This window comes from Vigna angularis, chromosome 4 (assembly GCF_016808095.1).
Source record: "Vigna angularis cultivar LongXiaoDou No.4 chromosome 4, ASM1680809v1, whole genome shotgun sequence".
Classification (NCBI taxonomy): Eukaryota; Viridiplantae; Streptophyta; class Magnoliopsida; order Fabales; family Fabaceae; genus Vigna; species Vigna angularis.
Window position 1 is genome coordinate 41,511,520 of NC_068973.1, and position 17,648 is coordinate 41,529,167.

Here is a 17,648-nt window from a genome sequence, read left to right on the forward strand (position 1 = left end):
AACAACTCGGACGAACGCTCATCTATTCGGACGAACGCTCAACAACTCGGACGAACGCTCAACTATTAGGACGAACGCTCACCTTACTGTTTGGACGAACGCTCAACAATTCGGACGAACGCGCATTTATTTGGACGAACGCTCAACTATTCGAACGAACGTCAACAACTCGGATGAACGCTCAACTATTCGGACGAACGTTCAACTATTTGGACGAACGTCAACAACTCCGACGAACGCTCAACTATTCGGACGAACTGTTTGGACGAACGCTCAACTATTTAGACGAACGCTCAACAATTCGGACGAACGCCAACTATTCGGACGAACGCTCACTCACTGTTTGGACGAACGCTCTACTATTTGGACGAACGCTCATTGGGACGAACGCTTAACTATTCGGATGAACGCCAACTATTCGGACGAACGCTCAACTATTTGGACGAACGTCCAATGTAGCTCAAAACGGACGAACGTCCAATTTGGATCAAATTGGACGAACGCTCACTTAGAATAAAGGCCGAACGCTCAACTTAGAATAAAGGCCGAACGCTCAACTTAGAATATAGGCCGAACGCTTGATCGAGCCATTTGGACGAACGTCCAATGTGGCTCAAAACGGACGAACGTCCAATTTGGATCAAATTGGACGAACGCTCACTCTAGCATCGCGCGCTCAGGCGCGACATGCCAGGCGCGACTCTTCCAGAGGCTGGGGCGCCTGGGCGCGACAGGGGCGCCCGGGCGAGAATTCTGCAGAATGCAGAATTCTGCAGATTTGAGGCCAGAACCTCGTTTTACCATTTTCAACCCTTTTTATTAACTTCTAACACCCTAAATTCATATTTTATACAAGATTGGACTTACCTAATTGATTATAAACGTTCCTTATTCAATTCTTAAGGAATTCATACTCAAATTCAACCATAAAACACCAATTTTCACAACTTAGATACTCAAAATCCAATTCTACCACTTTGCACCTATTTTGGTCAATTGATGGTTCTAACAAGTCATAATACAGTGGGTGAAACTGTTCCAAAGGCTCAATAACACTCTAGACCCCAAATACTCAAAATCACTACCTCACTTCCTCTCCAAATAACTAAAAAGCTACAAAATCCTAATTTCCTGCAATTCCAAAACATACAAGATTACATACATGAATCAACATATCATTTTCAGTCCAACCATACACACAAACCTCAAATTTTCCAGCATCCTACTCATGCAACCACTATCAACATCCAGAAAATCCAACTCCCCTTACCTCTTGAAGACCTCCTAGCAATCTTGAATGCAGTAAAGCTCTGGACGTTCTCTGCCTCACCTTTGGATGTAGCACCCAACACTTCACTTGAATCTACCTTCCTCAAGCTTGCAGCTGCAACGCCGGACGACCTCTGCCTCACTTCTCCCAAGTCTGCAGCAAGCTTACTTTCCTCTCCAGATGCAGCATCCAACCTCCTTCAATCCCTGATTTCCCTTTTTAAGAAGAAGGACACGTTGCTTCTCACAGCCACTGCTCAGTGCTATGCCCACCAAGGAAGGAGATGATGGTGTTCTCATGGTGCTTGGAGCACTTGGAAGTGGAGAGGTCCACCATCCACCAGCCGTCCACTCCACCCAGCCGTCCACCATCATCGTGCAGCCGTCCACTGAGCTCCTTCCCCCACTAACAAAGTGCAGCAGCCCATTAGAAGGCCTACCCTACCATTTTCATTTTTTTTAAAAATTTAAAAAGGACACCCGGTCCTTACACAAACTTATACAGGATTTCGAGGAAACTGAAGAAAATATTGAAGAGAAAGAAGAACAGGAGAAAGACTACGTGCAAAATATGAGTGTTGAATCTACCAAGAATGGGAAGAAAGTTAAATTTTGGTGTCCTTGTGGTAAGGGATGCCAATTTTTGATTTCCGACGACAACGATTGCTATTATAAACTGGCATAGGAAAATTTTCAAACATTGTTATCATTGTTATCAGTACTTTTACTTTTAGTGTATCGTGACTGATCCAGAAAGGAGTTTTATCAGTTCAATTGCTATGCTATCCAGAAAGGAGTTTTATCAGTAATTCTGCTATATGCTATCCAGAAAGGAGTTTTATAAATTATGCTATGATAACTGCACTATTAATCAAATCGACTTCGTTTTCGTACTGTCTCGTGGACCGTGACTCCGACGCCGTTTCCACTCTTGAATTCGACTCGCCGATGCCGCGCAACGCTGTCACCGCGCCGCTTTTGCGGAACCCCGAGCTCGACACGTTCTATTACCTCGGTTTGAAAGGAATCAGCGTTGGTGGAGAGACTCTACCGGTACCTGAGTCGAGCTTTGCTGTCGATGCCACCGGAGGAGGCGGCATCATTGTCGATTCCGGCACGGCCGTGACACGGCTACGGAGCGAGGTGTACGACGCGCTCCGCGACGCGTTCGTGAGGGGGGCGCAGGGGTTGCCGAAGGCGAACAGTGTGTCGTTGTTCGACACGTGCTACGACTTGTCATCGAGGAACACTGTGGAGGTGCCGACAGTGTCGTTTCATTTTCCTGAGGGGAGGGAGTTACCGTTACCGGCGAAGAATTACCTGATACCGGTTGACTCGGTTGGGACATTTTGCTTCGCGTTTGCACCAACGTCGTCGTTGTCAATCATTGGGAACGTGCAGCAACAAGGGACACGTGTCGGTTTCGATATCGGTAACTCGCTCGTTGGATTCTCTGCCAACAGCTGCTAATGAAAGAGTGAATCTTCCTGCACCTCCCTCACCTCATCCTGCACCCCCAAAATTACCTATATATCCTTCATTTAATTAATTAAAAGTCAAAACCTTCTGTATAGTATAAAATATTAACCGAACGGTTACAAACAACCAACCGGATATTCAGGTAATCTGTTTATATCTTATTCTGTTTATATTTTATTGGGCTTATATCAACAGCTTAAGATCCATGAGGTAAATTATAAATACAAAGCCAAGGCCAAAGGCCAGGTACGTTCCACTTACGCATTATTCACTCTACGCTACTCTCAAATACTCAATAGTGAAAATCATTCACAAAACATTCAACTAAGAGCCGAGGCTCCTCAAAATCACACGCCTAACTTGAGCGTCGGAGTACCTTTTGCAGGTACATCCACCCCCGTCCAAAAGGAGACCGATCGGCTTGCGCCAACACCGATCGGCCAACAGCTGGAGTTTGGAGGCGAACGAGCAGCCCAGACACATCAACAGGTTAGTTTCTCGGTCCCAAAACTTTCCACCGAAACATTTTGGCGCCCACCGTGGGGCCGAGCGGCAAACCCAAATGGTGACCACGAGGAGCATGGAGGAAGAGCAACACACCAGAGATTTGATAGCGCAGATGCAGGCGCAAATACAGGCACATGCCAGAACCATACAAGCACAAACGCACGCACAACAGGAGATGCAGCGACGACACGCAGAGGAAATTACAATGTTGAGAGCAGAACGAGGTCGTGTCGAGCGGTCAACTCAACACTCGGAGTCCACAGCCGATCGGGGTAACAACCAACACAATGATAACGCTGGAAGTCGTAATCAGCAGCCATCTCGGCATACTGACCCGAACGATCGGGGAAGAAGGGAACCGTCCCCCTTACGAACCGATCGGCCCTCCAGTCTGCTCCCTTTCACTGCGATCGTCATGCAAGCTCCAATGCCGGAGAAGAACCCTCCTGTATTGGATAAGTACGATGGCTCGACAGACCCCGACAATCATCTCAGGATTTTCACCAATGCAATGGTGTTCTACACGGACAGTGATCCGGTTATGTGCAGAGCCTTCTCCTTATCACTCATGGACGAAGCATTAGAGTGGTATAACACTCTTCCCCCAAACACAGTGGATTGCTTCGCCACTGTGGAAAATCTTTTTAAAAGGCAATACGCCTCCAATCGTAATCAGGAAGTAACGCCAGCAGAATTGGTAAATACTAAGCAGGAAAAGGGAGAAACTTTGAAGGCCTTTATGAAAAGGTATATGGAAACTGCACGACGAGTCAAAGAGGTAAGTCAATCTTTTATCATCACCACTTTGCCTTCCTGTCTAAAACCAGGGTACTTTGCTGAGAAGTTGTATGCGCGACCCCCAAAAACAATGGAGGAGCTCCAAGAACGGATAGCCGAATTCATCCGCATGGAGGACATGCGAATTTCACAAAGAAAGCGACAACAAGAAACTGAGGCAAGTGGAGGTAGAAAGGACGGTAAACGACCGTTCGACAATAATGGTAAAAGCGGGGAGTTTTCCCGAACATTTAAATTTAATCATTATACACCCCTCAACACACCTAGGGCAAAAGTTCTTGAAGAAGCTCTAAACGCTGAACTTCTCACACTCCAAACGAAACCATCTCCAAGATACGCAGATGAAAGGAAGCGCTGTCATTTTCATCAGAATCGTGGACATACTACAGAAGAATGCATTACGCTCAAAAACGAAATAGAACGTCTCGTTCGGGCAGGACACCTCCGTAAGTACATACAGGAAGCAAGAAGAGGTCCCGAACGAGCGTATCGGAAGAACGAACGAAGGCGAGACTATAGTCGTACTCCTGCTCGCCATCGTGAACGATCGGTTCGCGGAGTTATAAACTGAAAATAAGAATCCCAATCTCTATTTAATGTCACGTTTAAATTCTTGATTTAGACTTTTGTTATTTTACTAAACTTTCGTTATGCAATGAATAAAACCGAGCAATTCACGCTCGACCATCGGTTACCAATTTCGATCAAGAATTTTCAGCTCAAAGCAGAGGTAAAACCCTCTCAAAGTCGAACGGTAAAGCCCGTTCCCTAGGAAGCACTCCTAGGTCGAAGACCGAGCGGTAAATCCCCCTCGGGCGAGAGGTAAAACCCTCTCAAAGTCGAACGGTAAAGCCCGTTCCCTAGGAAGCACACCTAGGTCGAAGACCGAGCGGTAAATCCCCCTCGGGCGAGAGGTAAAGCCCTCTCGACGACGAACGGTAAATCCCGTTCACTAGGAAACACTCCTAGCTCAAAGCAGAGGTAAAACCCTCTCAAATTCGAACGGTAAAGCCCGTTCCCTAGGAAGCACTCCTAGGTCGAAGACCGAGCGGTAAATCCCTCTCGGGCAGGAGGAAAAGCCCTCTCAACGACGAACGGTAAATCCCGTTCACTAGGAAACACTCCTAGCTCAAAGCAGAGGTAAAACCCTCTCAAATTCGAACGGTAAAGCCCGTTCCCTAGGAAGCACTCCTAGGTCGAAGACCGAGCGGTAAATCCCTCTCGGGCAGGAGGTAAAGCCCTCTCAACGAAATGTCGAAGACCGAGAGGTAAATTCCTCTCGGTTCCTGTCGAAGGCCGAGAGGTAAATTCCTCTCGGTTCCTATTGAAGGTCGAGCGGTAAATCCCGCTCGGTTAAAAGTTGAAGGTCGAGAGGTAAAACCCTCTCGACAAATGTCGAAGGCCGAGAGGTAAATTCCTCTCGGTTCCTATTGAAGGTCGAGCGGTAAATCCCGCTCGGTTAAAAGTTGAAGGTCGAGAGGTAAAACCCTCTCGACAAATGTCGAAGGCCGAGAGGTAAATTCCTCTCGGTTCCTATTGAAGGTCGAGCGGTAAATCCCGCTCGGTTAAAAGTTGAAGGTCGAGAGGTAAAACCCTCTCGACAAATGTCGAAGGCCGAGAGGTAAATTCCTCTCGGTTCCTATTGAAGGTCGAGCGGTAAATCCCGCTCGGTTAAAAGTTGAAGGTCGAGAGGTAAAACCCTCTCGACAAATGTCGAAGGCCGAGAGGTAAATTCCTCTCGGTTCCTATTGAAGGTCGAGCGGTAAATCCCGCTCGGTTAAAAGTTGAAGGTCGAGAGGTAAAACCCTCTCGACAAATGTCGAAGGCCGAGAGGTAAATTCCTCTCGGTTCCTATTGAAGGTCGAGCGGTAAATCCCGCTCGGTTAAAAGTTGAAGGTCGAGAGGTAAAACCCTCTCGACAAATGTCGAAGGCCGAGAGGTAAATTCCTCTCGGTTCCTATTGAAGGTCGAGCGGTAAATCCCGCTCGGTTAAAAGTTGAAGGTCGAGAGGTAAAACCCTCTCGATAAATGTCGAAGGCCGAGAGGTAAATTCCTCTCGGTTCCTATTGAAGGTCGAGCGGTAAATCCCGCTCGGTTAAAAGTTGAAGGTCGAGAGGTAAAACCCTCTCGACAAATGTCGAAGGCCGAGAGGTAAATTCCTCTCGGTTCCTATTGAAGGTCGAGCGGTAAATCCCGCTCGGTTAAAAGTTGAAGGTCGAGAGGTAAAACCCTCTCGACAAATGTCGAAGGCCGAGAGGTAAATTCCTCTCGGTTCCTATTGAAGGTCGAGCGGTAAATCCCGCTCGGTTAAAAGTTGAAGGTCGAGAGGTAAAACCCTCTCGACAAATGTCGAAGGCCGAGAGGTAAAATCCTCTCGGTTCCTATTGAAGGTCGAGCGGTAAATTCCGCTCGGTTAAAAGTTGAAGGTCGAGAGGTAAAACCCTCTCGACAAATGTCGAAGGCCGAGAGGTAAATTCCTCTCGGTTCCTATTGAAGGTCGAGCGGTAAATCCCGCTCGGTTAAAAGTTGAAGGTCGAGAGGTAAAACCCTCTCGACAAATGTCGAAGGCCGAGAGGTAAATTCCTCTCGGTTCCTATTGAAGGTCGAGCGGTAAATCCCGCTCGGTTAAAAGTTGAAGGTCGAAAGGTAAAACCCTCTCGACAAATGTCGAAGGCCGAGAGGTAAATTCCTCTCGGTTCCTATTGAAGGTCGAGCGGTAAATCCCGCTCGGTTAAAAGTTGAAGGTCGAGAGGTAAAACCCTCTCGACAAATGTCGACGGCCGAGAGGTAAATTCCTCTCGGTTCCTATTGAAGGTCGAGCGGTAAAACGCTTTCAGTTCCGCCAACGCAGCCTCCCTCAAACTCATCAGTCCTATAGTTAACCACGGCTAAAGCCGACCGCTTAACTCGGACTTGGGGGGCATGTATAGTATAAAATATTAACCGAACGGTTACAAACAACCAACCGGATATTCAGGTAATCTGTTTATATCTTATTCTATTTATATTTTATTGGGCTTATATCAACAGCTTAAGATCCATGAGGTAAATTATAAATACAAAGCCAAGGCCAAAGGCCAGGTACGTTCCACTTACGCATTATTCACTCTACGCTACTCTCAAATACTCAATAGTGAAAATCATTCACAAAACATTCAACTAAGAGCCGAGGCTCCTCAAAATCACACGCCTAACTTGAGCGTCGGAGTACCTTTTGCAGGTACATCCACCCCCGTCCAAAAGGAGACCGATCGGCTTGCGCCAACACCGATCGGCCAACAGCTGGAGTTTGGAGGCGAACGAGCAGCCCAGACACATCAACAGGTTAGTTTCTCGGTCCCAAAACTTTCCACCGAAACACCTTCATTTAATTAAAAGTCAAAACCTTCATTTAATTAAAAGTCAAAACCGTAATTAATAAATTAAATTTTTTTAACCCCCAACCATTTTTCTAACTCCCAACCACATTCCCTTTTTATAAACCCTGAGCTGCCTTAGGTGCGTGCACTGTTCATGGTTTTTTTACTGTAATGTACAACTCCATTGAAATGGCACATAAACTTTGTGCATATTTTAATTAAAACTCCATACTAATTGTTTTTCTTTCTAATCCTTGGGTTTATTATATTTTTAAACTTCGAATGCAATGCACGTTAATTATTTCGTGTGTAAAAGTAAAAGACAGACACGCCCCCATGTCACAATGTGGAAAGAACTACAAGAAGATAGCCTCTGCATTTACAGAGACGAAACATGTCTCCGAACCTCATCCACCTTAAACCTCTTTCTTCTTCTTCTACTTCTTCTTCCATCTTCTGCTTTCACTCTTACTCTTCACTCTTTACTCATACTCTTTCAAAACCTTTCTCGCTCTCACAATCCATAACCTCTTTGTCCTCTCTCTCTCTACGTGCAGCTCAATCTGATGCCCATCACTCTTCAACAACCCCCATTTCCCTCCCACATCTCCAGCAACCACAACACCAAGAAGACACAGAACACGAAGAAGGTCATGACCCAAATGATCCAAACTACAATTTCTCCGACAATGACGCATGGGTTTCCTCCCAAGACCCTCAAGACGGAGAAAAATTGTACCTTGAGGAGAACCCTTTTACCTCGTGGCATATCGATGAAGAGCCTGAAATGAGTTTGGAGATTGATGAAATGGGGTGTTGTCAAAAGAGGGAATTGCGTGAGGCTGAGGGCGTTGTGGGGGAAATTGTTCAACTTGCAAGGAACTTGCCTCAAAATATGACTCTGGAGGAGGCTTTGGGTGAGTATGAAGGAAGGGTCAATGAGAAAGATTGTTGGGAGGTTCTAGAAATACTTGGGGAGGAGCGCCTCTTGCTGTGTTGTGTATGTTTCTTTCAGTGGATGAGGTTGCAGGAATCATCACTTGTTACACCTAGGGCCTGTATTGTGTTGCTTCCGCTGTTGGGAAAAGGGGGGATGGGTGATGAGGTGATGGGTTTGTTCAGAAACTTGCCATCTAGCATGGAGTTCAGAGATGTTCATGTTTATAATGCCACAATTTCAGGACTTCTGTATGGTGGCAGGTATACAGTTCTTGCACAATTATATGGTTTGCTTTGTTTCTTCCTTGCTGCTTTTGTGCTTCCTACGACTGGTAAGATTAGCTTAAGTAACAAGGATTCTAATCAAAAATAAAAATGCTTGTACCTTTTTCTGAGGTTTTTTAAACTCTGTAGCAGCTTGATTGAGTTCCTTGTTATACGCTTGGAATTGTGGTTGAAATGTGATTGTGGAGACCCCAAAATCCTTGACATTGCTATCACGATCAGTCTTGGATCATATTTTAAAACCTCTGTCTTTTGCTTAGATAAGATATATCACATTTTCCTTGCATACTATTTCAGTTGTCACTATTATAATTTTTCTAATTGTCCTTCTCCCATCTCCTGGAAAATGTAGAAAATAATTGTGTGCAACATGTCTGTTATCTTATCATTCCTGTAATTCTAATTAATGCTGATATCTAGAAAACTGAACAAAGACCAAACAAGATGATGTTGTGACTTGTGACATGCATATTCTCTCGCTGTTCTGATGCTAGTGCATCAGTTTTGGCATGATGTTTTAGGTTGTCTATATTCTTTTCAAATTCTCTTAAAGGGGTATAATTTTGCTTCCAAACTCCATTAATCCTGTGGTGAGAAACATTGTTTTTGTGTATTGCTCTATTAAGGCAGAACCAGAAGTTCATATTTTCTTAAATGTCTTTGTTTTCTAAATGTTTCTGTATTTCTGTTACAAGTGTCCAATTGTGGAAATATGGTTTTTGACAGAATATAATTTAAAATTTTAATTGAATGTTAAACATTAGTTGGTTACCACGTTGATGATTTGCCTTTCTGGGGTTTGAGCAAATCATAAGCATTTCTCTTCTACCAATTTAGTTTTTCCCTTATGGCAGATGAAAATCTTCTTGTTTACCTCTTGGGTGTTTGGTCTTATGACGTGGTTATTTTGTTACTAAGAAAACTTATAAATGACTATAAAGTTTATGAAACTTAATTTTCTACATGTCAAAAAATTATGATATTTCACATCACTTCACATGTTTAGGCGCTGCTTTCCAACATAATACTGTGCTACGTTGGGGGAATACTAATTAAGTATCGTAAACACATTTAATTCCTTACCAAGAACTTGATGTTACAAAAAGTTATTTCATCTCTTCCTACTACAAATTATCTTACTCTGTTTTGGTCAGCATTTTTTTTATGAAATGCTATACAATGTATTGTGTAAGATTTTATCGTGTTCTTATTTTAGGTACGAAGATGCTTGGAAAGTGTATGAGTCGATGGAAATAGAGAATATTCATCCAGATCATGCGACATGTTCTCTTATGATTACCGTTATGAGAAAACTTGGCCATAGTGCAAAAGATGCATGGCAATTTTTTAAGAAAATGAATAGAAAAGGGGTCAAATGGAATGAAGAAGTCCTATGTGCATTAGTAAAGTCTTTTTGTGATGAGGGTCTGATGCGGGTAGCTCTGGTCATTCAATCCGAAATGGAGCAAAAAGGGGTTTCTTCAAATGCAATTGTGTACAACACTCTGATGGATTCATACTGTAAATACAACCATGTAGAAGCAGCTGAAGGGCTTTTTGTGGAGATGAGAGCCAAAGGGATTAAGCCTACTGTAGCTACCTTCAACATTCTAATGCATGCATACAGCAGAAGAATGCAACCCAAGATTGTAGAAAAGCTAATGGCAGAAATGAAAGATGTTGGCTTGAAGCCAAATGCCGAATCATATACTTGTCTAATCAGTGCATATGGTAAGCAAAAAACCCCGAGTGACCTGGCAGCTGCAGATGCATTCTTGAGGATGAAGGAAGTTGGTATAAAATCCACCTCACATTCTTATACAGCACTAATCCATGCATATTCAATTAATGGCTTGCATGAGAAAGCTTACATAGCATTTGAAAACATGAAAATGGAAGGTATTAAACCTTCTGTAGAAACCTACAATACTTTACTAGATGTGCTTAGGCGGGCAGGTGAAGCTCAAATACTTATGGAAATATGGAAGTTGATGAAGAATGACAAAACCGAACCGACACGGACAACGTTCAACATTCTTGTTGATGGTTTTGCTAAACAAGGTCTCTACATGGAGGCAAGAGGCATAATATCTGAGTTTGGAAAGCTTGGAATGCAACCAACAGTGGTGACATACAATATGCTGATAAATGCACATGCAAAGGGAGGGCAACTCTCAAAACTGCCACAGATATTCAAAGAGATGGCAGTTCTTAAATTACAACCAGATTCTGTAACTTACTCGACTATGATATTTGCCTTTGTCAGATTTCATGATTTTAAGCGGGCATTTCTTTATCACAAGCAGATGGTCAAGAATAAACAGACTATGGATGTCAGTTCTTATCAGACTCTTCTGGCCATTCTGGAGGCCAGAGCTGCTCGGAAAAACAAGGATTGGAGAGCCTTGCTTGCTCAGATTAAAAGTAAGACTGGTGTGAAAGTGATTAGGCAGAAAGATGAGTTTTGGAAGTACTACAAGAAAAGACATGTAAGAAAAAATAGTTCTGATGTAAGTGTACAGTAAGTTAAGGATACAATGCTCTGTAAGAATTGTAGGTTCAATTTTGGCACACTTTTATTTTCTCTAAAGAATCAATATTAGGAGTTTCTTGATATTAGCTGTGAAGAATATATGTCAGTATATGCTGCCTCTTCAATCAGCAATATCTTTCACATTATATTTGTATGTTGACATTGAGTATCAACAACGATAAATAGTACAGATTAATGTAGTCAAAGACGTGTTATGTTTCGGATAATATTGATATTTAGATTATGGAAATCTTGGGTTGGCTCTCTCATCATACTCAAACTAAAAATTGTTAAATTTTGTCTGCAAGATCGTACATGGTCACTTTTAATTCTTTTAGAAAGCTTTTGCCTTGTTCACGCTATGCTTTGCGGGTATATGGTCAACCTAATGAAGGTTGGCGTTGGATACCTCACATCACTTAACATGGTTAACTTGGTTTCATACTTACCATTGTTCCCAACTTATGTTCGTCTTTGGTTCAACATAACAGACAAGAATAAAAAACATGTAATAGAAATAGAAACCTTAAACAAACATTCTATGACGTGATTGCCACACTACCTTTTTTTTAAACATATGATCAGAGATTTCCGTGCATAGAAAAAAATGTGTTCTGAGAAAAGTGACTTAATAAATGTATCTGAATACCTCAAGAAAAATAATTTTTGTTTGTTGGCCAAAGAATATCCTTGGTTAATATGAAAAACTAAACATGTAGAAACAAACTTCTAAAAAAAGTATAACATGGTTATAGTTAAGAAGTGGTTGTTAATGGTGGACATTTTTCACCTTAACTGGGCTGTGATCCAATAATAAACAGTTTTATACGAAAATGTATGTTTGTTCACTGAATTGGGTGACCTAAATAATTAGGAAAGCTGCTTGACCACAACCAGAAAAGAGACTAAAAGTTGGGATGAATTAATGGTCCTTCAAGTAAAAACATGTCAAATGCCATACAATCCGTGATTGTAAATCCTTCCTCTTCCTTTTTTGGTACACATTCTTCATAACTGAAAACATGAAGGCATGATGAAACACATGAAGTACTTTAGAATAAATGATAATGCTCGTTTTATTAATAAATTTAATCTAAGTAAGAAAAAATAACCAATTTGGTTATAATTCAAAGATAAGGGGAAAACAAAAAAAAAAATTATAAGACTTAGATAAGATGAATATGGTCTTTCAAATTCTAAGATTCTGAAAGGATTACTTAAATTTTGAAAAGAAAAAAAAATCCTTACTACTGCACAGGTAAGCATAATTTATTAATACTCCAGTGGTGGGAGAGGGTGGATGGTGATGTGATGTGAGGCCAAGGAGGCTGGGGAGATCCCTCATGAGTTGGTGGAGCAAGCTGTGCAAGGAATGAGTGAGACTGCTGAAAAAAGGCTCTGGTAATCGTTTACAGGACCCCTGTAAACGATTACCCGAGAGAAATTAGGAATTATGATTCCAGAAGTTAGCATTTCAGATACTTGTTTTTCAATTTCTGTTTTAAGCAAATGGGGATAATGATAGGGCCACACATTCACAGGATCCACACCTAATTTGACACGGATTTGATGGTTCATTGACCGGTTAGGAGGTAATCCCTTTGGTTCTAGGAAAATATCCTCAAAATCTTCCAAAATGTCCTCCAACTCTGCTTGCTGCTCTGGGTGCAATGTTTCACCTTCATCCACCCTCTCCTCTAATTCTGTACAACCCATATTCCATACCAAAGAAACCACTTCAATCTCAATTTCTTTCAATAATGTCGCTGGTGTAATAACTCTTTTTGTTAGAGTTGGGTCTCCTTGAATTCTCACTTCCCTCGCATCTTGGTTAAATCTCATAGTTAAAGTCTTCCAGTTAGTCTTAACTTCTCCTAAAGTAGCCAACCACAAAACTACCAAAAATAGATCTACTCCACCTAATTTAAAAAGATATAATTTTTCCTCAATCATCAATCCCTTCAATTGCAAAAGCAAATTTGGACAACATCCAACAGGATGCTTCTTATGCCCATCTCCCAAACAAACAATGTAGGAAGGAGTATTTTCTACTTCCAAATTCAATTCCTCCACTAACTTGGTGGAAATAAAATTGTGGCTAGCACAACTATCAATTAAAACTAACACCTTCTTCCCTTTGAGCACCCCTTGTAACTTCATAGTATTAGAAGATATCAGCCCACCTATAGAAAAGACTGACAAATCCATATGATTCTGTTTTTTCTCCTCTTCATCTTCTTCCATGTCTTCCTCATCATCTCCCATAATGAGAACTCTAATATTTTTTTCAGGACACTAGTGTCCCGGACTAAAAGGTCCCCCAATATGAAAGCAACGCCCCTCCTCTCTTCTTCTAATGTATTCAGGATAGGGTAGATTCCTCATTCCCATGTTTCGGCAACTCCCTATGTCATTACTCCCAACTCGGGATTCCATCATGGTTCCTCCTTCCTTCCTAAACATGTTGGCATTATTGAAACTTCCTATTTCGTTCCTTGTCCCTTTCAAAGTTTCCACCCTGGAGATCACCCCTCCACTACCATGATAACGATTTTGATAACCTCCACTTCTATTAATAGTTCTCTCCCCCCATTCTATTCTCCTTCGAAGCTTCCTCCACATCTCTCGCTATCTCCATGGCCCTCATGAGATCCTTAGGATTATGCGGTCTAATCTGACTTCTTATATTAGAATGTACACCCACAAAGAAGTATCCCATTAATTGTTTCTCCATCAACTCAGTTGCTTGTCCCACCAACATTTAAAATTCTTGAATATATTCCTCTATTTCGCCTTTCTGCCTAATTGATACCAACTTTTTGAATACTGAAGATCTTTCTTTTCCCCCAAATCTCCTAATAAGGGCTTGCGTCAACTCCTTCCAAGTGGGGTTATTGGTTTTTGTCTTCCAAAATTGAAACCAATGACTGGCTACTCCCTCCTTACTAGTAAAGGTCAATCTGATTTTCTCTCTAGATGTAACCTCCTGAACTTTGAAGAATTTTTCTGCTCTTGTTATCCATCCCACAGGATCTCCTCCTTCAAATGTGGGAAGTTCTCTCTCCTCGTCCATCCCCACTGATTCCCTCTTCTTTCGTCCTCCGATTCTTCGTCATTCTCATTCCTTTTCCCCACTCTATCTCCATTCATAGATCCTCTACTTCCTTTAGAGTCTCTTTCTAAATTTTTCCTTCTGCGCATTAATTCCTCCATCATTTCATTGAGCCTTTGAAAATTGGCTCTAGATTCATCTCTCCATTGTCCTCTCCAACATGTTTAATCTACCCTCCATGACTCTCTCTCCCTGTTTTTTTGATCCGGGAGGTTGGGCCAAATTGTTAGGTTTCTTAGTATCAAGTAACCTAGATACTATCTTAGAGTCAATAATCACAACAAGTTTATGAATTCTCACAAGGGAAAAACAATTTTATTGAATGGGAAACTGTGAAAGCAATCAACAACAGTCAAGGGAAAAACTTTCCCTTACACATGACAAATCCTGTTTCAGAAATAAAACACTCGACAACCAACACAATACACCCCCAACTCCTTAAAAGACATAAACAAAACATAACTGACAAAGAAACTACTGCTAACTGCTATAAAACTCCTCCTAACTCCTACAACCACCACTTACTAACTGTTCTTTCTATTTTTTCTGACATAAACCTTCCAAGACCTATCAAATGTCTTCATGGTATTTACATATATTTTCTAAGGTAGGACACCCTTGGTAGAATGAAAAGTTGGTACAGGCTATCCAGGGAAGATTGTAATAAAATCAGCAGAAGAAATAGAGAAAACAAACTGACAAGTTTAGGAAACAAATTCATCTCCATAAGCAGGAATTTCACATTTTAACATAAGAAGCTCTAGTTGCTTTGTCAATGAAACCAGGCATTCATAAATCCATTCAAACTGTGGATGTAACACATCCTTTGCCACAAACTCGTGCACAATGCCATTGATTTCAATTGAGCTGCAACCAGGAATCTTTTCTACTCCTCTCTTCTTCATTATATTTCTTGCGTTACTTGCCTCCTTCCACATTTTTGCCTCACTGTACATAGTAGCAAGCAAAACATAAATACCACTATCTTGAGGATCCATCTCAAGAAGTTTCAAAGCTGCCCTCTCTCCTATTAAAACATTACCATGAACACGACATGCAAAGAATAAAGCACCCCACACAGCAGCATCTGCTGCTATTGTCATATTTCTAATAAGCTCTTCTGCTTCCTCCAAATGACCAGCCCTTCCTAAAAGATCCACCATGCACGAGTAGTGTTTAAGCTGAGGAGTTATATTAAAGTTAAAGCTCATTTGGGAAAAGTATTTTCGGCCTTCTTCAACTAAACCTCCATGACAACAAGCTGATAAGACACCAAGAAAAGTGATCTCATCAGGTCTTAAGCCACTACGGATCATTTCTGAGAAATAGGATATAGCATCCCAGGCATTCCCATGAAGTGCTAAACCACAAATAATGGCTGTCCAGGTCAAACAATTCTTTTGAGGAACCTCTTGGAAAACCTGGAGAGCCTTTGCAATATTTCCACACTTAGCATACATGTCAACTAGTGCAGTTCCCAATGCAACATCGAGAGAAATACTATGCCTTTTAGTATAATGGTGAATCCATATTCCTACGTCAAGTGCTCCTAGTTGTGAGCATGCAGACAAACAGTTAACCATGGTAACTTTATCAGGTTTGATTTTCTTAATTTGCATTTCATGGAACAGAGCCAGGGCCTCTTTACTATTCTTAGCTTGGACACAGCCACTGATGATTGCATTCCAAGGCACAACACTCTTTTCTGGAATTTTATACAAAAGCTCCCGAGCGACATCCAGAAAACCAAATCTAGCATACCCCAAAACCATTGTCGTCCATGAAACAATGGTCTTGTGTGCCATTTTATCAAATAGAATTCGTGCAGCCAACAGGTCTCCACACTTGACATACATGTCCATAAGTGCATTACTGAGTGGGATTGTCAACTCAATGCCATGTTCTGTGACATAAAGATGAAATTTTCTACCGAGATTCAAATCCTGCAGTTGAGAACAAGAAGAAATAATCCCAATCATCGTAATCTCATTTGGTTTCACTTTCTCTCCCACCATTTCCTGATAGAGTTTTTTAGCCTCATTAGCTAGCCCTCTTCTAACACATCCCGTAATCATGGCATTCCATGTTACCAAGTCCCCCACACAACCATTGTTGAACACATCATACGCTGCCTCCAACTCTCCATACGAGAGTAACATAGTTATTGATGCATTGTGCACAAATATATCAAATTCAAATCCAAACTTCAACACATGTCCAAGTACTGTATAACCAACACAATTCATAGATGGGAAAGAGCAAGCCTTGAGCAAGAAAGGATAAGTATGATTATCTGGTTTCGTAACACCAGATTGCAAAATTCTCTTGTACAACAAAACAGCTCCTTCTAAGTCCCCACTTTCCACAAATCCCCTAATTGTCACATTCCAAGAAAATACATTTGGTTCTGGGATCCAATACAAGATCTTGGTACAATACTCAAGGGCCTGCGATTCAGATAAAGCACAGAATGTAACAAGACGACTTGCGGCAAAGCTGTCGTTAATGAAGCCAGTCAGGATCATCTGGGCCTGGATTTGCTTCAACTGGAGCAAGGACTGACACCTTTCTAAGAGAGAAAGGAGAGGGTTGTTTCGAACGAAGCTGTGGGAGGTGTTCCAATTGATGGGTTTCACATAAGGACACAAGGAACGAGTGTGTACACAACAAAGGAGACCTAAAAGTGGGATTTTTAAAGGGTATCTGAATCTCAGTTTGTTGGCAAACAGGATAAACATGACTTGCCAATGATCCACGAAAGGCAATAATATAGTGTCGGGTTTCTCGTAAGTCCTATATAGAGATATAGATATAACAAGTGGGAACAAACAAAATTTTATGTGTGCATGATACTGAAGGATTGAAATGAATTAGGGTTGACAGTTGTAAGGACCTAGTATTTTATTTTATGTTATATTTTTATTTTAATATTATTTTAGAAGGGGTGGGGGAAACAACTAGGAAGTCACGGGACTTGGTTTTATTTGGAAGTGGGGAACAAAGAAGTCCGTGACTTCTCTCTTGTTTTGACACCATGCAAACTTGGAAGATAAAAAGGAGGTACTGGGTTCTCAAATGGGGAAGAGTCTTTGCTACCTTGCTGCCATTTTTGTGAGAAAAGGAGAAGTTCAAAGCTTGGTGGAATTGCTTGGAGCTGCAAGTTTTGGAAGAGTTAGACTCAAAGAATTCACAAAAGAAGTCTTCAAGAGGTAAGGAGTGCTAGATTTTGTTTTGATTAGTTAACCTTACTGTTTTTGTAGAAATCTAAAAGCTTTAGAGTTAAAAATGGAGGTTTTCTGGTTTTCTGGAAAACCTGCGATTCTGCAGAATCTGCAGAATCGCGTTCGTCCAATTTGGTTTCAAATTG

General features: G+C 41.7%; 4 protein-coding genes across 4 annotated transcripts; 3 read left to right on the plus strand and 1 right to left on the minus strand.

Annotated features, from left to right (window-relative positions):
- The first annotated feature begins 2,135 nt into the window (after window positions 1–2,135).
- On the plus strand, window positions 2,136–2,739 carry LOC108341314 (protein ASPARTIC PROTEASE IN GUARD CELL 1). The gene has a single exon (XM_017579016.2). It carries the CDS (start codon window positions 2,218–2,220, stop codon window positions 2,737–2,739), a length of 522 nt encoding a protein of 173 aa, XP_017434505.1. The 5' UTR covers window positions 2,136–2,217.
- A 589-nt stretch (window positions 2,740–3,328) lies between these two features.
- Window positions 3,329–4,624, plus strand: LOC108346649 (uncharacterized). Its single transcript, XM_017585709.2, has one exon. It carries the CDS (start codon window positions 3,329–3,331, stop codon window positions 4,622–4,624), a length of 1,296 nt encoding a protein of 431 aa, XP_017441198.2.
- Window positions 4,625–7,742: 3,118 nt separating this feature from the next.
- On the plus strand, window positions 7,743–11,372 carry LOC128193316 (pentatricopeptide repeat-containing protein At5g50280, chloroplastic-like). The gene is made up of 2 exons (XM_052876894.1): window positions 7,743–8,612; window positions 9,853–11,372. The coding sequence occupies exons 1-2, from the start codon at window positions 7,807–7,809 to the stop codon at window positions 11,159–11,161; spliced, it is 2,115 nt and encodes a 704-aa protein (XP_052732854.1). The 5' UTR covers window positions 7,743–7,806; the 3' UTR covers window positions 11,162–11,372.
- Window positions 11,373–14,566: 3,194 nt separating this feature from the next.
- Window positions 14,567–17,180, minus strand: LOC128196376 (pentatricopeptide repeat-containing protein At2g22410, mitochondrial-like). Its single transcript, XM_052877175.1, has one exon. The coding sequence runs from the start codon at window positions 17,017–17,019 to the stop codon at window positions 14,986–14,988; it is 2,034 nt and encodes a 677-aa protein (XP_052733135.1). The 5' UTR covers window positions 17,020–17,180; the 3' UTR covers window positions 14,567–14,985.
- Window positions 17,181–17,648: the final 468 nt, after the last annotated feature.